The 26,295-nt window shown below is 35.8% G+C and overlaps 2 protein-coding genes across 3 annotated transcripts in view; both read right to left on the reverse strand.

The window, feature by feature from the left end:
• The window catches only part of LOC306948601 (uncharacterized protein), a gene marked incomplete at both ends in the record, with an annotated part of 60,456 nt that extends 50,705 nt beyond the window's left edge, over nucleotides 1-9,751 (reverse strand). Inside the window, 5 exons of the mRNA XM_079538245.1 lie at nucleotides 299-409; nucleotides 2,425-2,529; nucleotides 8,658-8,729; nucleotides 8,828-8,922; nucleotides 9,709-9,751. Coding sequence (XP_079394371.1) covers nucleotides 299-409; nucleotides 2,425-2,529; nucleotides 8,658-8,729; nucleotides 8,828-8,922; nucleotides 9,709-9,751 — 426 coding nt within the window. The remainder of the gene's footprint in view (nucleotides 1-298; nucleotides 410-2,424; nucleotides 2,530-8,657; nucleotides 8,730-8,827; nucleotides 8,923-9,708) is intronic.
• The window catches only part of LOC306948731 (LIM zinc-binding domain-containing Nebulette), a gene marked incomplete at both ends in the record, with an annotated part of 234,835 nt that overhangs the window by 73,430 nt on the left and 135,110 nt on the right, over nucleotides 1-26,295 (reverse strand). The gene's annotated exons all lie outside the window — the stretch shown is intronic.

A 26,295-nucleotide genomic window follows, 5' to 3' on the forward strand; every position in this document is an offset into this window, starting at 1 on the left:
ATAAAATGTTACTGAATTCAGTAATCCCCTATGGCATCCATGGGTTGCTAATGGATTTTGCCTGCTTTTAATCTTTTTTAATGTTTATATTTAATAAACTTTGCAAGCCAGATTGTCTACATTTTAGAATTGGGCAGTTGTTGAAATTAAGTAGTTATGATAACAAACTCTGGATGATAATCTCACCCAAAATAAATCAAGCAGGCAATCAAGTATCCACACAATAATGTTGTTCAAAGTAATCATATTCTGCCCTACAATTATTGTACAAATCTTTTTTGTGATTTTAAAGTCGCACCTTGCTCTGCAGCTGAGTTAATTCTTTTGCAAATACACTGTCAATTGTAGCTGGCATCTGCTGATAAAGAGAGTTGGAAAGGTCTTTCTTAGCAGCTCCTTTGTACTTCACCTACAGGGAAAGAAAAAGGTGATGCAACATGAAAAAGTCGCTGGATACAGTAATCATATTACATATTTTTCCTATTTAATGAAATGGCACTAAGAACATTAGAACTGGAAAAATCTACTGCAGTCTCATAAATTGTCAAGAAAATACACGTTTTTTAAATACTAACTTTAAAATGCTTTAGGTGTATCTGTCTAATTCTCAAAGTAATGCAAAGAACTTGTTAATTAAGTTCTAGAACTGAAGAGAGAAGTACAAAATAAAGCAAGCCAGTCATTCTCTCTACATCATATTAAATCATTTCCAAAAGCCCAACTTGTATTTTCTCATTATGTTTTCCAAAATCTTGCACAATGGTAGCAGTGAGACATCAATAGAACAATATTTTACCAATTAATGTGAAGTAGCAATTAAATGCAATTGGAAAAGACAGGATCACTGAAGTTAAGTCTGTCATCTTTTTTACTTAATCTTCTCATGTTGCAGACTCATTTTTTAACTCCTTTCTATTTACTCTGTGCATTCTCCAGTGTTCAGAACTTACAATTCCTCATAAAAAGGATAAAAAATGTAGAGGATACTCCAAAAGTAATGCCTCCTATTTATTTTCATAGAAACTACATCAGAAACAAGGAGTGCAATAACACTACTGGATTCTCAGCTACAAAACTCTATTTTTCAATGTAGTGACAACCCTTAGCGATGTGTTTTCACCAGCCATGAAGAAGAGTCTGTATGCCGGGCTCTTAAAAATCTGCACCAGTGGAGATGACCCACTGTATCTGTCAACAATGCTGAAAGCACCACCCATTGCCTCTCATGCTCAATCCACTGATCTCCGTAAATGTTCAGTACACATCAGTGAATGACAATTAGCGCAATTTTTTTTCTGCATGAAGGAATTCAGTTCCACACCTTTGCTTCATATGCACTTCCATGTCAGAAGGCATTTTGTCAGACAACACTTCTGCTGCCATCTGCCACATCGCAACAACATGGAACATAATGTTGGTGGGAAAGTTCCACCTCTACTGTCATAGCACCAACATCCAGCTCTGACGTCATGGGCCAACATAATAAAGTAGGAGGCATCACTTTCAGAGCAGTCTTCATAGTTCAAAATCAATGAGACTTTTGCTTCAGATCTAAGTTTTCCAAATTTATAAAAACCATTTCACTTATTGCTGAGAAAGTATCCATATAAATGAAAGACATATTAAACGAGTCTATCAAATGTTATTAGCTTTCTGTGCAATATACAGCTGAGCTTTTTTACAGTTCCCTTTACATAATATATAGATAAATAATTTGCTAAACATTTGTGGGTGTCCCTCAAAACAGAGGCGTTTTTTCACTGCTGTTAAGAATTTAAGAAGTGCTCAAGTCTTGCAAAGACAGGTGATGGGACACTAGAGGTCAGTAATTTACTAGATAAACCATCCATCATATTATTGGGTTTAATGTATCTCACTGCACTAAGACAACAATGGGATAATATGAAACACAACCTGCTTTAAATTTTGAAAAAATATAGATATAAAAAGCTGAGAGCAAACTGTGGTCTATCATTTTGGAAGCTGCCATTTTTTTGCCATTACACATGGATTTGCTCACTTGCAAGTGAATTGATAGGTGACCTGTGGATGGCCTTCACCTGATCCTTGTTCCAATTCCCTTATTGAAGAGCGGGTGTAATAACACAGCAACAGGTCTAACAGTGTAGTTAGCAAAGCTCGTCAATGCAGAATAACTAACAAGAAATCCTTTCGCTATTCCTCAGTTGACCAAAAAATAGCACAGAATGTCTCAGAGTTGTTAATAAAACATATTTTAGAATCCTGGAATAAAAGGGTTATGTAAATACATGTGGGTATACATTATACACTAATTATAGTGTTTGAAATCACATCAACTTTAAGCAGAATTATTGTTTAAAATAAGCCATCCATCCCCTGCTCATAAATATAATCTTCAATTCACAATGAATAAGAAGCAAAGAGAATTCTTTTTGTTCTTACCTCAGAAATAAAATCACCAACACTTTTCACATGTTTTAGCTGAGGGGTGTCAGGTACAAATATGCACTTGCCCTTAGATTTTTCAAATTCTTCTTTGTAGTGTACCTATAAAAAGAAAAAAGAGAAGATCAGTTGTTCATAAAAACTGAAAAATACACAATGGCTAGCTGTATTTCATTTACTTATAATAATAAAGTGCTCAATGGCTAGCAAACTTCTTAAGGCCATGCAGGGAAATATCCAGTTCTCATACAGAATCAGGAATGTAAAAGTCATAGAGCTCTTTAATATTAAAGATAATAAATATATTATTTTTCTCTACATATACAGCACAATTTTTCCACTGCCCATAGATGTTCTGCTCATCTAAAGAAAAGAGAGATGAATCGAGACTTTTCTCCTTGACCTCACAGATAAAACTATTAGACTGGCTTCCAACACAGATCTTGCAAGCCCAGAATCTGGATAGCATAATGAAACATCTCTTTATAAATCCAAGAGTTAAAGGAAAAAATTCACCAGTCCATTGCTAAAACACTGCCTACAAAGCACCCCTATGGTTGTGACAAGCAGGTAATATCTGAGTCTCTTAAAAAGCCAAGAAAATTTTATACCATCCCATCTCCTAAGTTGTCTGCCCATACAATGACATACACAACTAAAAGCATTTTGGGTGAAAAACACTACAGTGTATTTTGCAAAAAAGCAAGAGCTTATTTTTTAAAAAACACCTCCTTTTTTCCTACCAGACAATATGTACAGCTGCAATATGCAATTATCTGAAACATCAATCTGTTGATGAAGTCATGTCAGAGCTGGTTTTAACTAGTGAGACTGAAGAATGCAACATCTATAGACATAGTGAATGTGCAGGGGATACTTACTATATACAAACTATGAAGAAATACTGTGAATACAGCAAGATTGATTAAACGCATTGTATGGGCAGACAATTTCTTTGTGTAGTCCTTACTTTTAAAGGTACTCCCAATAAGTAGCCTTAAATGATTTTACTGAGATGTCTTTATTTTCATATAGCATAGTTTAATTCCAGGCAAGTTGAATTATTTAGGATTAAGCTTTCCTAGTTACTATCAGCTACCACTTCTCTAACCTCATTTTCACATTCTGCACAACAGCACCATGCTTTTATGCACTCCCAGCTTGCTGACAAGCAGCAGACAAAGCAACATGACCATTACCAAAATATGTGGTATTAATTTCCTCCTTCTGTGCATTCTTAGTGGGTATCACAAATTCATACAAAGTGACTTGGAAAATTATTCATGAGGAATAGTGGTAGTTTACACAGAATCAGCTCTTGAACTTTTTGATTAAGTTTTTTGTCCTCCATAAAATGAATGCCAAGTTCCCTTCAGACTGTTGACCACATAATCACCACACAGGAAATAATTTTGGTTACAGTGAGCTCATCCATATTTGGACTACTAATGAATTTACATCTCTTTACTGAATCATATAATCCCCCTTTATGAACTACAGTGTATTCTAAGTAAAAAATGTTCAGGAAATAAAGGGTGTAAAATTACTGTTTATCATCATTTCACTCAGGGCCACATTGATCCAATAGTTCATGTAACCTCTGTACGTGTCACTGTGCTTCTAGGTAACCACAGAGTGATGCACAAAAACTGCAGTGTCATGATATAGATGAGCAGGTGCCTATACAGCCAATCTGTGTGCATGCATGCACACGCTTTTAAGGCTGTGCATGATGTGAGGTGTGAAGGTTCACATGAATGGCTTATAAAGCACCCTTAAAGAATTATGACTATTCACAGCAATATGGTTGAGGAAGACTATAGGATTATCTATAGAGCTGTCGACTGGTTAGGTTTGATGGAATTCCCAGTAGGATGCCTGTAAAATTGGGGCTCTGGCAGAGGACATGGAGAGCCGTGCTGCTCACAACTTAGATAAATCACACACAGATAACTGAGAGCTAACTGTAATTGCATCCATTTTAATTAGAGTAATAATTACATTCAAAAATCAAGCATAAAAGCCTCCTAAGGTATCTTTTAATTGGGGGGAAGGGGACTAGAAGATATAATCAAAGCCATTCTGCCGTAGAAATCCTTACAAAATAATCAGAAGAAATAAAGGAATAATGTCACTCCGTTATTACTTGTATTTATTATAGTAGTCCACACAGGTTCAAATGAGTTATTTAAAAGGACATACAACAAAATCTGTGTGTCCAGTTTTAATTCAGCACACTTCATTCTGTTACAGAAGTGTTTACATCACTTAGAATTAGGCAAAGGAAGACAAAATGAGACCAGTATAACACAGTCATGATGTGCACTTAAAATGTCTATTTATTTTAAGTGAAGTAAGTGGGACACTGAAGCAATTGGCTATGACAGAACATAATCAATTGCTGGAAGAAATATGCAGAGAATTCATTATTTTCTGAAAAGTTTACCAGATTATCTATAGATAATCAAACAGCTAAAATATTGAATAGGAAATTTTGCCTTTAAGTGACTTACCATACACTCTGTCTAGGTTGAGTAGGTCTGGTAAACTTTAGAAAAAGAACAGATAATAGGAAAAAATTGCAAATGATGGCCTACAGCCACCACTGCCCTTTTGATATACTTTTGAAGGCCAATATCTTACTAGAGCCTCTAAAGTTTTTAAAAGGTCTCTCCTGAGCCCTTTCTCCTCCCCGACGCATCATAAAACTACTCTGATCAGAAGCACAGCTATCCAGTAACACTGGATTAAAATTCCTAGACAATCACCAAAAGGATAAGCTTCAAACTGACTCGTTTGTTTTGCTCAGTGAATGCTATTTGGCTAAAATCAAACTTTATCAAAGATCATCCAATCTTCCTGGCTCACCAGGAGAATTCATTTTGTCCATAGCTTGCTCCAAGAAGAAAAATTCAAGTGGTATCAGCCTAATCCAAGATTAACCCAAGCAGTTAACTTTCTTTTACATTCAGGGGTATATATTTGTCTCATTCAAATATGAAAAACTGTTCTTCATATTTTGACTCACTTATGATACGAATGGCGATGTTGACCAACGTGCCATGATCCACTGTAGAACTGTCATCTCTCAAGGATCTCATTAGGCTTGGAAGAGTCACAAAAAGGCCTGAACTTTCTCATCTAGCTCTTAGTCTGGATTGAAAGAGAACTTTTTTTCCACTATCATTTCCCTATCCAATTCTTCATTTCTTAGTTTATAATCTTTCATAGCAGTGTAAGAACTGTGTCAGATCACAGATCTATCTAAATCCACTTTCTGTGGCCACAGAAAACTAGCAAAAAGTGTGAGGACAAGCATACAATATTATTGCCCCATAGCATTCTACTAGTCAAAAGAAATTTGGACCTCAAAGTACTCCTGAGCTATAGGCTCTGACTAGTAATGGTGAGCCCAGAAAAATAACTCTGGCTGAATTAGGTTGTCCCAAGCCTACTGATACCTGAGGAAGAGCACTACTACTACACTAGGCTCTATGTCTCTTAAGCTCTTCCTTTATGTATCCTGAGGCAAAGCTGGCTCCCATACAAGGATACATAGATAGTGATACTATTTTTGCTCTAGGTTACAAAAAGCACTGATACAACACAGGACTAAAATACAGCAGAATCTTCAGAAGACACAGTATCTGCTTCTACCAAAAAGCATTCAGAGTATTACACTGCATATTCAGACCAAAGAGATGACAGGATACTAAAACATAAATAATACAAGCAAATGGATAGGCTCAGTTCTAATACAGAAGAGAGAAGGCCTGGAATGGAAGGTAATTCATTTAGATCAAATATACATGACAGTTTTGAAAGCATCAATGAAATAAAATTGTATAATAGAGGAAGATTAAACGAAATGGCTTTAGAGAGAAACAATTCAGGGGTACCAGAGTCACAGAACAAATATCTGCCAACCTCAAATGAAGATGGGGATTTCCTGAAGAACGGGAGCACACAAACACTTCCCAGCTTCCCCCTGCTTACAGTTCAAGCCTGACAGTTGCACATACACTCAGGAATGCCATCACGACCATTTTTTAAAATCATATTGCCAAACTAAAGTCAGCCTGAAAAGAATGCAGAGTGAGTGTAATGCAATCACAGTATCTCAAGTCACAAGTGCTCCTGTTAGTGTGCTCTCATGGAGGAGCTGTGCTGGCAGGCTACCAGACTGTCAAGGACAACCATCCTGTCCCGTGGTCCAGAAGGACAAGAGCTGCTGTCACAAAGTCACTGTGGGGCAAAATTGCAACCCTCCTCCCGCCCCCCAAAAAAAAACACGCTGTGCAGCTAAAATGAACAGATATTCACCAACAGTACATTCACACAAACAGCAGTATGATCAAAAATTCATGCCAAAAAAAAAAAAAAAGCATGAAGAATATATTAAAAGTTTTGAACATTATTGTATCAAAATGTAAATTCCTTGCAACTGATTGGGCTCCTCTGTGAAGTATGCAAGGTAAAGAACCTACTACAGAACATTACTGGTCACAAGAATTCCAGTTCATTCCCTAAGCATACACACATTCCATCCAAGCCAATTAGAACATGCCTACTGACTTCAGCGGAGGCTGAATAAAGCCCCCAAAACGAGTGTCATTTTTTAAACGAAGAACATCATCTTTGAAATTAAATTTGTTCTGGACCATTACTTATTGCTACAGTCTTGAAAGCATTAATGACACGTTGCCATTATGTTTCACATCTCTCAATGAAAATCGAAAGCATTTGCAGGCTAAATGCAAGACAAGCTTTCAGCAAAAGACCACATCTCTACACTGTTACAGGTTACAGGAACCTGGCTTAACTTAATTACTCACTTTAGCTCCCAACACCCTGAAGAAATTTAGAGAAAATACAATTAACTGCTAAATGTAGTGTGTAAAAATCACCACCAACATTACCACTAATGGGTACACAGCACAGTAGTGATTTCTTTCAATGAAAACAAATATTTCTTCAACATTTTTCAGGGAGTTTTTGCCTTGAAGAACAGCAACCATGTTTAGAAAAACAAACTGCACAGAAGCAAGACATATTTTGGGACTGGTATTCCATCTCCATTTTTATTTGGCCTTTCCATGTTTTATTATGTCAGATGCTGTTCATTTCCACAAAAAATCTGTGGACAGACATCAGTAAAAATAGTAATAATCTTTACCACTTCCTAAAACAGCTTGAGATTACAAAGAAGCCATCATGGTGGCTTCTTTTAAGGATCTTTCTAATTTTCAGCAATCTTCTTGTGAAAAATTAAAGTACTACTAGATGGTCCATGTACAGAGAGAAAGCTTTTTATTTGTCAAGTCACACTTTTGAGCCAGCACTTTAAAACCTACATCCCCAAGGTACTGTTTTTCCTATTTTTTCTGATACATATCCTCTCATCATTTAAAACATAGATTCTGTACGCCCTATTCTCAAAACATCATTAACCTTGAACAATAACATCCTGAACCTTGTATTAATGCAACATGTGCTCTGGTAATATTATAACACATCATGAAACAGTCCCCGATTTCAGTTTCATTAGGAGAACAGTTGTGAAAGAAAGTCTCTCTCCACTGACATTTTCTCAGTTGCCACCATCCTCAACATGCTGTATAGAACAATAATTCCAATTGCAGTTCATATGAAGGGGAAAAGCTACTTTTCAGACTCTCTTTACCCTATCATTTCATTGGGTTTTTCTCATAACTGCAAGTCAATAATAATATGTTACACAGATTTGAGCTTCTATCACCAAAGACTAATAGAATAACCAAAGTTCATCTGTTTGACTTTTATCTTCTCTCTTTACAGCTTAGTACAGCAACTAAGTACGGCACCCAATTCTATTTTAACCAACCAAACTTCATAGGATTGAGCAGCAACCGGCAAAAATACTGCATTTTACTGGTGAGATCAGCCGAAGTGTTCTCATGGGAGTCATCCTCTGCATGAGACCCAACTTTTGAAACTTCTTCCTAGGCCTATGCTTCATATAGCTTAAGTGCTCCAAAAAACTCATCCTTCCACAATTAATAATAATTCAAGGTATCAGAGCATGCTGTGCTTTTCTATTATTTGTGCTTTATTTTTGCGTCTTGGATGGGCACATGCTGCATGGCACATTTCTGAGTAAATATGGACTGTAAATGTATATATGTGGTAAAAATAAAACCACTGAAAAGAGAAATGCAAATATAAGGATGCAAACTATCACTGTCACTTACATCACTTATTATTTCACTGCATTTTCGGGCCAGCTCCATGTTTCTGTCCTCAATAACAGGCTTGAGGAAGACCTATAAAAGAAAGGTAATCATTCCAGTTTTCTTGTCCTAAAAGAGTAACAAGTAAAGAAAAAATTATATATTTCTAAAAGCTATTGGGTTTAACTCACCCTTTCTTCTTCTCCATTCTCATTTTCATCCTCTGTGAATTCCTGAGTGACAGATACTCGCATTTTAATACTTGGAGAAAACAACAATGAAAACTCTAAAAAGGATCAGAATTGCAGGAAACAGCTCAGACTCTACAGCATGCCTGGAATCAATGCTTCATTTGTGTCCTCCACTGCACTTAACTTTACCAAGGCTCCTTCCTTATTTAGGCAGCACTTGACAGTCTTTATCTGAACAATTCAGTGTGAGTGAACTGAAAGGCATTGCAGATGGCCTTGCTAGCTATCAGTTGCAGCAGAGCTAATGCTTTCTTACAGATAAAATATAATTAAATGACCTATCCCTGTCAACTATTTATAAAATGACTATGAACACATGTAATTAAAATACCGCGATTCAATTAATTCATAACATAAGCAATTTAGCAAAATTAACAGGCTTAAAAGGGAAACACTGATTCTACGGGAAAACTGTGCAGTTCTAAGATTCAAGACATGCAGACTCCAAAGCTAGTCATCACAAAATTTTATTTTGTTGGTCCAATGAAAAAAATACACTATTCTCATTTTCCAGTAGATGTGGCAGCTAGTATATTTACCAGGAAATAGTCTTCTTCCATCAAGCATAAACAATTTCTTAAACTTTTTTCATATTACTAATTAATATGTGGAGAAAACATGAAAACTCTGAAAAGGTTCAGAGTTTCAGGAAATGGTTCAGAGTCTACAGCATGCCTGAAATCAGTGAAGTTAGCTGAAGTTTAAATCTGTGCACAAACAGATACAAACACATCCGCATACTTACAAACGTACATGGCTATGTATTTACACAACTATGCAAGTTCATTCACCATTAAAATTGTCAGGATCTCAAAATCAACCTTTCCCAATATGAAGTCCAGCTAACACGAAACTGAAATACATTCTTATTCCAATGGACATGGTGTCACAGTGTTGGCATCTGTAAAACATGTAAGTACATATTACAGGACCAATGAGAGTAATCACAATTTTATTATTTTCTTTCTAAACTGTAGCATGTATACTTCTCATTTTATACAGGTCATGATTTTGAACTTCATCTAGCAGAGGGATTCACCACTACAGGGTTTTGCAATCAGGCAAAGATATAAGCAATGTGTGCTCTTGGAAAACCTCTTCAAAGAATATTGAGTACTTGAGCCCGAACACAATGGCCCCTAGGATCTTATTTAAAAACACACATTCCTGGGGGGTGAGGCAGAATATGTTAAGAAAAAAGGCACAAACTGCTTTCATGCTTTCAGTCTATTATAATCAAGATGTAATATTCATTATGGATTAATATTACAGAAAGCTTCAAGATTTTTCATCCTGTTATTTCAAATATAAGCTCATAAAATCCACATTTCAATTGGCATTGCTGATGCTCAGGTTGAAACCTGAAGGCCTGGTTTGTGTAGGTGAGGATCACCCGTAATTTAATATGACAGCTTTTGAAGCCCAGGACATTTCATTGTTGTGGAGAAGAGCAGTATAGTCTTACAAGTCGGATATGCACAATAACAGGTCATTTCTGAAAACTATCACAGCAGAAGATACATTCCTAAGCAACAAACATGTGCATGACTTCAAGCACCACATGTTAAGACCTACAAAAAGTCAGCAATGTAGCACCAAAGCTTCTGTGATACTGTTTTAAATACAGTATTCCTCCACCATCATTAATTTCTCTTTCATTCCTACATTTAAGAAATTACATATGTGAAGACTGAAAAAATAGTTAAGAGAGTAGAGAAGAGCTATCAGTAGCTGCAAAAGTTACTGAGTATGGGAAAATCTTTTTCTATTTTCTGTCATGGAAAGTAAATACAGTCAAAAAGACCAAGTCAAAATTGTTTGGATTTTGGGTTGATGGGAGTCTGTTCAGATTTTTAGCATGCTTACACTGTATTTGGTGTTTTTTCAGTAACTGAACATAGCATAATTTCTTATATATTAATCGTGGTTTTCCTGTAATGGATTCTTCATAATAAAGATCTACTTTCTCATTAACATGAGCCTTAATTGACTTCACAGAATTTCATTTTTTCCCATTTTTTGCATGACCTATGTCAGGTATAACTGGGCATTCAAACATGCTGTGTTCCACATAACTTCCACAATACAGGGATTTCAAAGCAACTGCTGCAAATCATCATAATAAAGAAAAATACAATATTATGCAAAAAAAAGAGTAAGGGAAAAATACTACAGTATACATGCTAATTATACATACAAGTTATTCAGTATGGCACTCCACAGATAATACATGTAGTTAGAGACCATACGATACAGAATCTTGCCTAACTTCTTTTTTTCTCCCCCAAACATGGAACGCTATCTGATAACATTCAGAGTGCCATACAGCAACCCTGAAACTCAAATATATCCAGATAAAATGCAGAGGGGAGTTTCAAAGAATCCTTGGATACTCCAGGTTGGAAGAGACCCTGAAGACCATCCAGTTCCAAACCCACTGGATCAGGCTGCCCAGGACCCCATCCAACCATGTATTGGACTCTTCCAGGGACAGAGAGCATTTGTTGTGATCATGTAAGAGCTGCACAGTTCAGAAGTGCATTATCGTTCCATTAACAGCCTGCAGGTCAAGAACAAGTAGAATTTATTTCCAGAAGAGGCAATAAATAAACTGGAATCAACAGGCACATTTGGCATAGCAAATATTTGTGTATGTTGACAGGTATTTTAAAAACTACTCTAAAAATACATCCAATCTGAATAAAGATCTAGTTAAATGATGACCTTTAATCTTCAAAATGATTATGAAGCACTGTTTTACTAAAGATTCATTGCAAAATATGCATTTTTTTCCAAAACCTCCAAACTTTCACTTCTGAACCATTTTCCATTGTATATAATGAGTATGTAATCATTCACTTTGACATGAAAAAACACAGATTGTTTAAAATCCAGTTGCTGAGAATTTTAAGGATTTATGGACTGCTGAGCTGTGTATACACAATATTTGTAAGCAAACAGGGTGTGACAAAATGAGATTTTATAATTGAATTATAGATATTTTAAGAATATCTGCAGAACCTCTGCATACACACAACAGGTTATTCAGAGGATTACCCAATATAAATTCATTCAAATTTTAAAATAAATCCATGCCATCCTGCATGGAGGTCTCACATTTTGTCTCACAGACAAAACAGTGAAGTTTGTTCACACAGCTTAGGAACTTACTAATGAGGGAGCTTAAGTCCTCATTAGTATGAGTTGCTCCAGTACACACAGGAGGCAGTCACACAGTTGGGCAGCCATCCTGTTTAGATCACACACAGCTGTGACCATACCTGTCCAGAGCAACGCCATCTCCTTGGTCCTTCATCAGTATTTTTAGAAATGAATTCGGGTGATTTTAGCCAGAAAGTTCAAAGACCTCCACTCATTCTGGTCCAGATGCACACAGCAATTCAGCAGCCATGCTCAGTTCTATCACTGAACAAAGACAACTACTGGACTTGGCATAATCCCAAAAACCCTTATGAGATCTGCACCATCCACATATTGCTGAATTTTTATCATTTCACTGGACAGCAGAAACTGCTTGTTCCAGAAAAGGTACCTGAACACAACAACCTCAAACATATTTAGCAGAGTTCGTCACGAAGCGTTTGAACACAGATTTTAAGGCAAAGATAGAGGTAATTTGGCTGGAAAATCTGCACAGCATTACAGATGTATGTGTTATGAATGCACTTCTTTGTGGTTCTGGACTGAAAACATGATAGGAACAGAGGCAGAGTTTTAATGCTCTAACTATCCTGCTTTCAGTGAGTTAAAAATCAACCCACAGACTTCCCTGAGAAAAGAGCATAATTTTCTGTTCTCTCTGGACAGATGCACACATCACAGAAATAAGTACAATTAATTCAACAGAACGCAGCTGGTGGTCTCTTTTCAAAAGGCACACAAGGAATTTGTAAGCACTGAGATTCAATTACTGCTCATTTCTAGAAATACTCATCTATCAGGCTGGGAGTTAGAAGCAGCACTGCCCAAGGAAGTTCATAGTTAGGCTATCAGCACTGCAATCACAAACAGAAAGAAAGCACGGGCTCCCGGCCTGCCAAATTTAGCCTCTCCTGAATATGAAATATCAATTAACATCAGCAAAAGCGATGGTTCTATTTAAAGAAAAAGCCAAACCACAAGCTTGTATCTGTCAGATCATTAACACTGCATTTGTCAGCAGCAGCTCAAAATCTGCGAATATCTCATCATCTAAGCAAAGATTTTCATTCAATAGAAGTTCTTATTCAAACTTTTGATATATCAAGGAATTGTAATGGTATTTTTAAAGACAAATAAAAATAAGATGTTAGAACACTGATTTGTGAAACCCAGAAAACCTTTTCAGTGCCTTACATGTCATAAGAATAGATTATTTTATTTTACAAACATGCTCACAGAAATGGTGTTTAAGCACAACTGCATTTTAATGTCAGATCATTTAGAAATTCGTACAGTACAAATAGTTTCACATAATAATACCTAATCAAATCTGGTTAAACAGAAGCAGTATAGCTATGCTATCATGACACTGCCTGAGTTAATAAACCCTTTTCCACACAGCTAATTATCCTGAGAAATGAATCATGCAGACCCAATCAGAAGTGGGAGTATTCACCATGATGCATTGTGCCATGCAAATGTAAACTTAGCTGTGATGAGTAACAATATACTGAAATAAACCAGTTTAAAACTTTTTCAGACGAGTTCTAGAAAACACAAAGCCATAGCGTCATTTTTCTGACAATATTAATGTAAGTGCCTACCACTTTTGCATAATAGCCTGTAAGCTTCAAAAATGGTATTTCCTAAATGGGATACATAGCTTCCATTGTTCTTTTCTATTTTATCATTTGTTAAAATGAACATTAAATCCTTAACAATTTGGCATTTCCACTCTAAATTTAATTTTCACATTAATCAGAAGCTTGGAAAATCCTTCACAAGTTGATGCAGCAGGAGACAAAATGACTGCATTGCCATCATTTCATCTACTCTACCTGACCCAGTGGCAGATCTCCCCTTCTCTTGCCTACCATCATAAAATCCCTTTCACCGTATTCAAGTATCCAAACAGGTACAGTCATCCACCAAAGTTAATGGCAGAGCAGCAGACTCTGCTAGTCGCTGTAAGCAGTGGAGAGCAGCACACACCCAAGTTATCTGCCCTGCAGAAGATGGATAGTAAATGAAATTAACAGTTGACTTGGTTACTGTGTGAGATTTCCATAAAACCTAAATCACATTCAGCAGAAGAGATTCAAAAGGGAAAACATGGCTTCTCTCTTTGTATTCTTCAAATGCAGAAAGGTTTAGATAATATTTATAAGATTTCCATACAAAAAAAATTCACTTTAACCAAACATAAATCCTACAGAAGAAAATATCGAGATTGTTTTATGAGAAATGGGAAATTTTACCTTGTTGTGAATTACAGCTAAAATTATCACCAACTGTAGGTAAAAGATATGAAGCTGGAGGTAAATATTCTTACTTTTGCACCAACACATTCTAAACAGCTAAAGATGTTCTCTTTTTCCTTTCAGTGATTAATGTAATCTAATAAGTACATTATTACACTACACTACAAACCCTGAAAAGATATATTTCACTTCCAAATAGACTCGTTCTCTTTCATGTATTTTCTTAGCTTTACAGACTGGGTATTTAGAATTTAGAAAATTTAGCCTTTTCTATAAATTTAATTCAGTTATGATTATATCCATCCACCTATCACCTCATAAGTAATATATGCATTTGAAAATCTTTATTACTTTGCTATTCTGGAAACTTCCAGGTTTCTACGATTCTCATGTAAGTTTAATCTTGCATTTAATTGCTTGTGACAGCTGATGATAAAATAAAAAGCTAAGTTCTTCATTAACAGATATTTAAAATCTTACATTTTAAAATGCAAAGATTAAAAAAACAAAGAAAATTCTGGCACTTGGTCAATGATGAAAAATTTATTCAAGTAACTTCTTTTTTTTATCAAGACAAATTATTTCAATCATAAATAATTGTTGGGAAAAGCAGAATAACAAAATCAATAATAAAATAAATAAATAAATAAATTACTGTAACTGTGCAAAACACTGAATGCCCTCAATGTCCACAGAACCCTGACTCTCGTGTAGTTGTCCTTCACTTTGTGAACTGTGCTCAATGTAAGATTCAAACAAGGCAACAAGTTACACACACGTTGTATCCAGGACAGTTTAAATCTGGAGGGCTGTAATCAGCCTTCTGTCCTAGCATACTGTTCCACTTTAAGACAGAAGAGCTTTTATTATGAATTTAGCAGCATATTCAAAGACAAAGTGCATTCTGAAAATAGCCGTTATTTGGAAGAGACTGAATATGTAAGGATTGATATATAACTCATCCCTCAAAAAAGCTTCCATTTCAAAATAATTTGCTGGAATAAATATTACTTTGTAGCGTTTATAATAAACTGCAAAGGATTTTGAAAAAAAAAACTGTAAATAACTATGTACTGAAAAGAACCTTATAGCAAAGAACTTTGTACTGAGGGCTCTCTGGACCATCTAATCCTGTAATTGAGTTCCCAGTTGTGATGCAGGAGAGCAACTTACTAGTTCTTAAGCGCTGACTACAGTGTTGAAGAAAACACACTAAAAATACGTACAATAGCTAGCAATAATAAGGCACAGGAATGTCAGATCCTTACATACTCTCTGTTTAACAATGATATACACAAGTTTCCATGACAACAATGATACGACGATCAAAACATCTTCTTCCATCATCCACTGAAAATAACATTTCAGCTTGTATCATCGATGAAGTGGCAAGCACCCAACTTAGAAATGTCGACATGCATTCAAAGAAATGCATATAGTATTCTTACAGGATTTTACTGAATAACTGAACCAGATTAAATTGATTCATTACCGGGCAAATTTTTTTAGCCTCCAAAGTTACATAAAACTTTATCTCTTGCTTTAGTCATTGCCTACAGTTTAGTAGCAAAACTTCAGATTAAAAATTTCTTTTCCTGGGAAATCTCTTCTTCATATACCAAATACAAGCTGATCTATCATTTCACGAAGAAACAGTGCATACTGTAGCAGATGTACACATCAAAAATTTTATGAGAATGCAGCCTTGTTCAGGCCCAAAGTATAAGCTGTATGCCTGAAAACTCAATACTCTTCCAGTTGTCACTGAATTCAGCACAATACATTATTTACCTCTCGCTACTTTTCAAAAAAATCACAGCAGATCAGCACTATTGGTATAACCACAGAAAATTTGGAGCATTAATAACATTAATTCCCACTGAATTCCACACAATTTAAAGTAAGAATCTGTTCTGCCCTATTTTAAAATTGCCCTCATTTTGCTCCATAATTCACACAAATGTATATACACATATATATAAATATTACTATTGTTTTTAGTTTATCAATTCTGTCATTTGCTTTCACACTAGAGCATCGCCTTGCTTCTAAATCTGTACCATTTTCTTCAATTGTCTCACTGTTTCTTTCTTAACAAAACTGTGTTGTCATTCCTGGAATACAATTACCCTTGTAAACAATTCTACTGAAATTAGGGGAAGTCAACTTGCAGTTACCTGGATACTCACATTTCTAAGTAAGCAGATGTGTCGTGAAAAGTGCTGCCATAACACTTACAAAAAGTAAGTTCTCAGATTTTACTGTGGAAAATAATAGCTTCCAAAAGCTAATATTACAAATTTAGTTCTGCAGTGCTCTTCATGTAAACAGTACACGCAAATTACCATATTAAAAGCACACTGAATTACAGTTCATCACATCAAGGAAAGCTAATGCCTGCACCAAGTGAAATAGTGCAGCAAGTATCTTCTGAGAAGAGACAGGCAAAAAGAAACACTATACCAAGTGTTTTGTACATCACAAATTATCCATAAATTCTGCCTTCAGGCAAGATCTCTTGTTGCCATTAATAACATTAAAAACAATAAATGCTTTATCCTCATACAGCTTCTTGTGGATAAGATTTTGAAGAATTTTTATAAATAGAGGACTAGAGCCTTTGATGAGGGCTACAGGCAGAGGGTAATGAGTCCTCTCCTTGTATACAGGCATTTGAGGGTGTATCCCAGGCTGCAGCCTGGGATAAATGAAAACAGCCGTGGTTCCAGTGGTTCCAGCTGGGTGACCTCATTGACGACCCATGGCACCAGGCAAACCAAGCACAGTCAGAGATTGGGATGTGCGGAATTATTCAGAGAACAAGCTGCTTCCTTAGAATACCTGGAATTTTTTAGAGAATTCAGACCTACTCTACAGAATTGCTACTTGCTATACATCCGATGATACATGACCATGCTATAATTCTGCTTTACAAACTGGCAAACAAGGGGTCATGAAGTAAAGCAGCATCTCTACAGTACGAAAGGAAGCCTATGAGGAACCTAGGTTTCTCAGCTCCCAGGCCTACAATTCTAATGCTAGTATCATCAAGCTTCTCAGTACCATCTTACCCAGCTCTTTTTCAGCGGTTTTTGTGTTGTTTCCAGCATAAACCAACTCTTAGCTTCTATTCTACCTACAGCATTGAAGACTGAAGGCTTTATCTAGAACATGCTGCTATCTGTTAAACAAATGTTAGAGTTAATATAACTATAAAAGTAATAAAAGAAAAAGTGGGAGAAGAACAGCTTTAACTTAGGATTTCATACTGAATTATAATTAGTGAGCAACTAGGTTAACATGCAGTATAGAGTTAGAATAACTGTGCAGGTACTTGTTATGCAAATTAATTTGAATGTCTCCGAGTTACTGGTAGCAGCCATTTGGCATGAAATGAGTAAAATAACCTCTCTGAAAGCTGGGCATATATTTCTTCCTTGTCTTCTGAAGCCTAAATTAAAGTTATATTAAGATGTTCTTATAGTAAAATAAAAAGAATAAGTGATACTAAAAAGTGATAAGTCCTGTTGGGTACATTTCTATTTAAATTACATTTTTTGTAAATACTTATTCTTTTTTTTTTCTTTTTCCTTTTATATACATATACAAACCACCACCAGAGAATTAATCTATGCTGGGTCCTAAGGCCTAGCTTTGAAGAGCTTTTAGTCATTTTATCTCTTCAATGATCTCATGGGAAGTCTGAGCCTGCTTTTCAGCAAAAAGCTCTCAAAAGCCCAAGGCTGCCTCTAGAAGTACTTTATTTGCCTTCAGGTCTGTGGTAAACGAATTTTGGCAGCTTTACACTACAGCCAAAGAAATTTCTCAATCTCATCAAAAAATGTAAGCAATAATGATAATCTGTAATACAAAACTGCAAATCCTGAGGGCAGGAAGTGCCTAATCTCGTATACATGTATGCTATTCTGCAGCCAGAAGTTATCTGCATGTTTCATTGCCTTTTAATTTTTTTTAAATCACCTCTTTGCAAGATGAAGATGAAGCTCTAATATGTTCTCCATTGAAATTTGAAGTGTCAGACTCAGCTGCCTTAAGCTTATATTTAAATCCTAGATATTAACACTCTGTACAGCCCAGTACTTGACAGATGCTACCCACAGGGTTGGTTTTTTGTTGTTGTTTTTATGCTTGTTTGCAGAAATTTTGACAGGTACAAAACAAACAGGTAAAAAAATGAGTATCAAAGTCATGTTAATCTCATATTTGCCATAATCTTATTGTCCTACCGTCATTAAATGGACAAAGAGCCTTTGGAACAGAAGCCAGAACACTGCCACTCTATCCCTACTGCCTGATAACCACAACACTCAGACACAACTCTGCTCTCTCTTGAGGCCCTTCTCTGACCCACGAACCCTCTGTTCCTTTCTATATCATAGCACAACTTCAGCAATATTCCTGACAGGACCCCCATCAAAGCCAGGATTAGGGCACCCATCTGTGGGCTCAAAGACCTTTGGAGCTGGAAGCAGGATCTATCAGTTCTTAGATGACTGCCACCACAGCTGAACCAAGGAAAACAGTCCCAAGTCTTCCTTAGTCTAAAAGCCAGCCCTGTTTCTGAGCAAGCATGCTTGCCAGGCACACACTGCAGTTGCAGGGGGGCAGAGAGGTTCCCCATCACATAGAAAGGCTTTGGATGGGATGTAAGCAACAGGCAGCAAAGAGCAGTTTGGAAGGAGAATGCTAAACAGTGACAGGATGCTGGAATAGCTCTCTAGGCTTCAATGCTTTCTTCTCAGACACCTGGATACAGAGTTTCAAAGCCAGCATTCTGGACCATTCTCACTTTAGCACCAAAAGTTTTTGGGGATGTCACAATCTTCATCTTCTTAATTTGGGAAGTCAGATTATGCGACTTTAGTCTACAGCGTAAATGCAGAATCTTTCTAATACCAAAAATTTTCCATTACTAGACCAGCGAGACCAGCCTGAGTTTTTCAGAAAAGTACCTGGGTAACTTCATAATGACTTAGGGGCTCACACTGATATCATTTATCAGACCACCAGCAAATTAAGAGACCAAAATGTTAAAAATGCAAGTTAGATGGTCACACATACACCGTAGACAAAATAAAATCAGCTAATTGCCAAGGGAAATACATATATACTTGTCATACACATATACTTGTTAGCTGCTTTCAAAAAGGACAATGCAAACCACCTTACATGAAACAGTTAACCATCTTAAAACAAAAACTAGGAAAGAGAGATTTTCCCAGAAGAAACATTTTTTGAGTCTCAAATTTTAAAAAGCAGAAGGTCATTTCAAGGATAAAACTTCCAAAGCTCAAACAATTAAATACATATATATCTTATATGCAATCATAATACAAAGGAAAAAAAAACAAGTCAGAGAAAATGACAAAGCATTTTTAAGTCTGCTCTCAGGTTTAATGACCATGAATGATATGGCCTCTGTCTCATCTTGAGTCAAACAAAATACTAAGATTTCCCTGCATAAACTTCAGTTAGCTTTTTTTGGAAGGCTGTTTCTATCTGGATTTTAACTGCAGAATTGTCATCTTTGTTCCAGCTACGACTTAATAGATGTACAGATACAACTTATGCAAGCAGATAAGTGAATTTTGATCACATGTAGAAATCTAGATTAATATCTAATTTACCCATTTTAATCAAATTCAAGATTTGTTTCATTAAATTTTGTCTCTATTTCCTGCTCAAGTCTATCAGACTTTCCTGCTTTGCCTTAATTTGAAAAGCACAGAAATTCTGTTGTAACTTGTTTCTGTAAATGGCTTCCAGACAATGCAATATGGATATTCCTCATAGGTTTTCTGCCCACAACAAATTATATTCATTTTGCTGAAGACTAATGATGTATCTTAATTAACTACTTATCCCTTGTATTCTAGCCAGAAAAAGAAGAGGACTGTTTAAAAATAAACAGGTTCTAAGATTTTAAAATAAAAAGTACTTGGCTATCTCATGTAGACAGCCATCATATTCACATCAATATAGACCACGTGAAATTAAGACCTAAGAGTCTACTTCTGCCAAATTGGGATTACGTTTAAGATTAAACATATGACAAATAGACTGCCATACACAAATCTGATGCATGAAAACGGTAGAATCTGCAATTAGTAGGAAATATTAGAAGTGCTTATTATCTCACTGCTCCCAAACAATGTATAATAGTGTAATAGGCTAAGCATCCGAATCACTGCATTTGAAATAACAACAGCTTAGATGTTCTATGTTTCAATATTTAGGTTTTAGTCAAAAGCATGAATATTTACTTGCAGAATGCAGAGACTGCATTAACATATACAGAAGAAAGTCAATAGACTTACTTAGTTTTAACATTACCTGACTTCTTTTATAGAGTATCCTTTCAACAACTAATTACAAAAAACTTTTTCTGTGAAAAATAAACCTAATTATTAACAGGTTAACTTCATGTAAGCTTTGAAACTATTCCTGCTCAGATCATGATGACCTGAAGAATACAAGAGTTCAGAAACTCTAATACAATAAAGCACTGAGACAAGAAACTGTCAATCACTACTAATGTAAATGCTATTTTTACAGCCCCATAAGATGGGATCTTTTCAGGCAAACTACAGAGATCCAGAGCTGATATGTTCTACTGATGTAATCAGTATATGTATTACAGATACAAAAAACAGGTTTCTTTGAATTGTGGAGAGCTCAAAAAAATGGACCAAAGTTATCTAAACTTTAAAAGAAATCAGGTATAAACAGAAGATGAGATCATAAAGTAAATCGAAGTTAAAAATCCAGGTTTCCTTCCTTTACAGAACTGCTACATGGTTTAGTCTACCGCATTCTGAATTGCACAGTAATACCCTGCCAAAAGTCATAAATATGCTCATTGAAATGGAAAAAGTCTACTCATATTCTCAATCCATGGGAAAAAGTAGTTTGGAATTGAATACTGTTTCTCTATCACCTGTTATAAACTGAAATAAACATTATTTGTATCAATCCATTTCTAAATTGGAAGAGACCAAAAGGTTTTCACATCTTTGCTCATTATGAAAAAGCATATACAGGTTTTCAGTCTAATTATGTTTAATATGGTCTGTCATTATTTAAAATTTATGAAGGTGTAGAAATACCTTCCTCTACATCACCTGTTTGAAGAATTCAATCAGAAGTCTGTAGATGCTAGCTTAAATTGGACAGTCCCATGTTCTGCCATACGGTGTGTCAGTTTCCCACCATCTCTTCTCAGGCCACCTACAAATCCTAATCTTTCATTCAAAAACTTTAAAAACAAGAAAGAGCTTTGTCTTTATAAATAACTAAGAAGCACTTGTTCAAAACATATCAGCATGAAGAATTTGTTCTGTATTTACTCTGGGCAGTCTGGTGGAATGAGAGTTCAGAATGATGGACGGTGTTTGGAATAAAGAGAAAAATGGAGGGAGAGTTGACATTAGTACAGCTCTTCTTTTGTTCACTGTGAATATTAATGATTTCTGCTCAGTCTTTCATCAAAAATTCATTCAGAATGCTATGTTACTGGAAAAAAATGCTCCTCTTGGAGAGACATAGTCGTGTCACTGACAAATCAGAAGCTGGCAACAGCTACAATAGATATTTTTAAAGTATACATTTGCCTTTTGAATAACAATTTAACACAGTAAGATTAAATAACATGCCCTCCATACCCCAGCCTACGATTTTGAAAATGTTGTCTCTTTGCAACTATACTTCAAAAACTCAACTGGAAAAAATGTGAAGTTATAAAGACGGTTTAAGACAAGAATGATTGTGGATGGCAAACAAAAAATTGCATTTATTAAAAAAAAAAAAAAAAAGGAAAAGAAAAAAGAAATAATAATACACAGATACAGAAACATTGAAAAGAAAGTATTTCATAACCAGGAACAGTCCACAGCTCTACTATACACCATGTATTCTTTTTTCTTTTATTTTCCACATCTATTGCCACTGTTTTGAAACTGTGCATTGTACCATTTGAAATTTAACCTGAACTTAATTTTCAGTCACATTGTTATATTCCCTTCCGTAAAACTCGTTTTAAGTCCCAATTTCATCCATAATGACAGATTTTTCTGTTAGGGTGAAATGTGAAATGGATTGTTAGAGGCTGTATTTACACGAAGCAATGTCTTCTGCACATATGTTTCAATTGCTTTTAGTGTTCTATCCACCTTAGCTTTACATTTTTCCCAGAAACAAAAACATTTTTGTGGGATAGTGGTTAAAAAGATGTTAATTTTTCCTACAGACGGTTGCAGCCACATGATTTCCTCAGTACCAGTGTGGCTTCTCTTTCCTTTTTCCAAACTCCATTCACTAGTGGTGCTTGGCTACACAAAGCTACCACTATAATTTTGGATTTATGGAAGGAAAAAAACAGAAAAGCTGGCAGCATAAAGCTTGCCATCTGAGACCTAGAGCTGACCATATTTACAGAGGCCTTCGTACAAAAGCAATTCAGGATGTCAGAATGACTGCTATACTCATCCTGCCTCAGCCTTCTTATCCTGTCTCCAGTCACTGAATACCCTAATCACAGCTAAGTTCCTCCTGGCTAGATTGAAAGAACCTCTGGAATCATCAGCTTCCTGCTCTCATTCCCTATTTCATTTACTCTAAGCATAGCCCTCAGGCTATGTCATACTAGCCCACTCCCACTAAACATTACCACAGACTCCAAACTCCAGGTCAGAGGTAATTTTGGTGAGACCACCTACACAAGAAAATTTCTTGCATATCCCTTGATATTGTGAAAACCACAGCAGGTCTTACAGATCCCACTGGTAATATCACAAGCACACTGCACAGATGTAAGGCTCACATGGCTGAAATAGGTGAAGGGGAAGAAAGGTCAGTTCCTGCAAAACTGCTAGGATGAAGACAGCCACAGTGAAAACTGCAAATTCATTTTCCCATGCCTCCCCCAAGCTAAACTCTTGTCTATTCCCACCTCATACCAATTTCTCTATCACTGCTATCTTTGCACAGACTCCACATGCCTAAGTCCCCTTCCATTTGAGCCGGAGCACACTCTCTCTGGGCAAATGAGTTTGATGAGCCCAATCTTTAAAAGTTACTTATATACCAAATATACTCCAGAGCAAAGCCAAGAAAGGTACTTTAGAGAAAGACAAATTTCTTCCAAAAAAAAAAAAAAAAAAAAGACTGATCATAGCTAGAGCAGTTTACATCATGAAAAACATGAAGCTCACTTTAGTTCATATTTTTCTACCTGTGAATACTTTCACAAGTAGTACCAGAAAGCTACTTCTGGCAGCTAAGTTCCTAATGAGGGAAGGGGGATTGCCAGTTATGGGAATAGGTAACAGTAGTAAAACTAGATTCAAGAAGAAAAATCAAAAACTGTTGCTAACTTTTGACATGGCAAAGATACACATTACTGAAGAGCAGGACTGTTTTCAAGTATATGTTAATTTTCGAAGAGATCTTGCTTACCATTGTTTTGAACAACAGTTAAATAGTGATCAAAAATACCCAACAAATGCTATTACTTCATGATTAGTTTTAAAGAAAGTTTAGTGCATATCTGTCATTAATTCTCACCAAGTTACAGGCAAGATGACTACACTCAAACTGGTACATCAAAAAGTAACATGCTGCTTTGGCTGGCCATCATTTCCAACAAAAATACCATCTTGGCAAGTACTCATTCAAGGTCTTTTAGTAAATCGTTTGAAATCCTGGAGAAAATAAATAAACCCTGTGATCACAGTGTATACTGAAAGACAATGAGTGATACTGTGATTTAGAAGCATTTCACTTAAAAATTTCATTGTCACTCTGTACTCCTAAACAAACCAAATCCCAGAAGGTACCTTTTCTTGTTAACAACATCTGCTTCCAATTTTAACTACGAAAATGAAGATTGTAGTTCTTGTCACACTTAGTGCTTCCTGGTACATCCTGTTACAGTGCAGAAATGCAGCATTAGGGCAGGAAGAAACAATAGTCACATTAGTCTATGTTAACCCAAGAACTTTTTCCTCTTCCTCCATCGCTCCCTCCCTCCTGTCAAGCATTCTCTAAATCTCTTAACTACTTTTTTTCTCACTGGTCATTTAAAAAAAAAAAAAAAAAAAAAAAGCTGAAAACTATGAATCAAGAATGCTTCAATATCAATGGATCATCACAGTATCTCTGGATATGGTTAATTTTCCTTCTTTGACATCCCTGTTTTCACCCAAATAGGAGCTGCAGTACATTTGTACTAATATGGTGTACAACTGGTTACTCATCAGTAATACACACAAAAGCTAGTCTACTCTTCTCCCTTCAAAACAGGAATGTTTCCAGCCTCCTCCAACAGAAAGAAATTTTAACCACATAAAATATTCACTACTGTACACTGATACGAGAACTCTGCATTGATTACTGTAATACTGTAGTACTCCTCTAGGCATCTTTTGAAGGGAAGAGAGTCATTAGTAATAACATTTGAAACCTTCCTGAAGAAATGCCACTGGATGCCAAAATGAGACTGATAAATGACCACAAACAGACAAAATCAAATGAAAGGTCATTAAAGTCACAAAATACTTTAAAAGATATGTTCCATTTCATTCATAATTCAGGACTGGAAAAATATGTTTAATACTAATACTATTGGAAAGGCTACTAAAAACCCCGTGATTCTATTCAAAGCTGCATTAAACTGGAGTTGTGAACAAAAACTTGTATCACTGACTTCAGACTTAACTGATTTTTTTCACGAATCACAGAAATATAAAGGGCTGACAGGGGAAGTCAGTGCCTGCAGTCCCTGCCAAGTGAGAAATTAATTCTCAGGTCTCCATGCCACCCCTGCACCTCTTGACCTGCCTTAGCCTTTCCCACACCACATCCACAATTTAAGCCATGCAGTGGCTGGTTCCAGGTGCCCCTTGGCAGCAGCCCAGCATGCCTGCTGGCTGCCACGCAGCTCAAATCCAGGGCACAGGCATTCTGGGGCACAAGGCAACAAGGAATAAGATAACTTTGTATTCTGCACGTAACACTTTTTACAAAACACACAGGAAGTTTAAGAATGCTACCTTTCTGTTGAATTTGGTCAAAATAAACAGTTTGAACGACCGTTAAGAGTGAGTGTCAAATAAGACGAATGGACAACACAATCAGGCCATATTTCTAAAGCTTAGGCAAAAAAAGAAGTTATCCCAAAGTGAAGTGTAGGCATGGAACAGTCAAAGTTAAAGTTAAAAGAAACCAATCCTGAAAACATGAATTTTCAGACAGAAGACCACTGTGATGCAAATTTCTCTCCCTTTCTCAACCTTTCGGTCTATAAAAAATCATAATAATTCATACAGTAATTAATGCCTCAAAAATAAATAGCATAAATATATTAATGTACTTTGCTGTAAAAACAAAAAGTTCTAATCTAATTTTAAGGCTTTATTATTATTATTATTATTATTATTTCTAATGATTTAATAGACGTTGATCTGCCAGTAACAGGGCTATAGCACTGCTAGACAGAACACTAAGGTGGATGAATTTATTCTGTCCATTTTGATTACTACTGTTTCTTTTGCTTGGAGTAAGAACAAGAGAAACTTAATTCTATCAAAGTCCTCTCATTTTTCAGCAATCTTAATCTATTTCCATTAATTTTCCAGTATTTTCTTTGAAAAAAATGTTGTGTTTCATAAAGAGGAAATTGAACTCATTGTTCTAATTCTGCTTGGAGTTCTTCATTACAACTTTTTCCATCCCTAGATATTTCTACAACTGACAACAGAATACAGAATAAATTGATACTCTTATATACAAGTTCCCACGTCAGCGCAGATCATATTCCCTTTAATTACAGTGATTTCCAAATATCCATGATTGTATTAAAAATAATACAGGAACAGAATACAGCCCAAGCATCTTTAGAGTAACTTACAGTATGCTACTACTTTATCTTTGGAAGGTGGAAAATATTATTTTATCATACAAATTACA

The sequence above is a fragment of the Tetrao urogallus genome (genome assembly GCF_951394365.1).
Source record: "Tetrao urogallus genome assembly, chromosome: 7".
NCBI lineage: Eukaryota > Metazoa > Chordata > Aves > Galliformes > Phasianidae > Tetrao > Tetrao urogallus.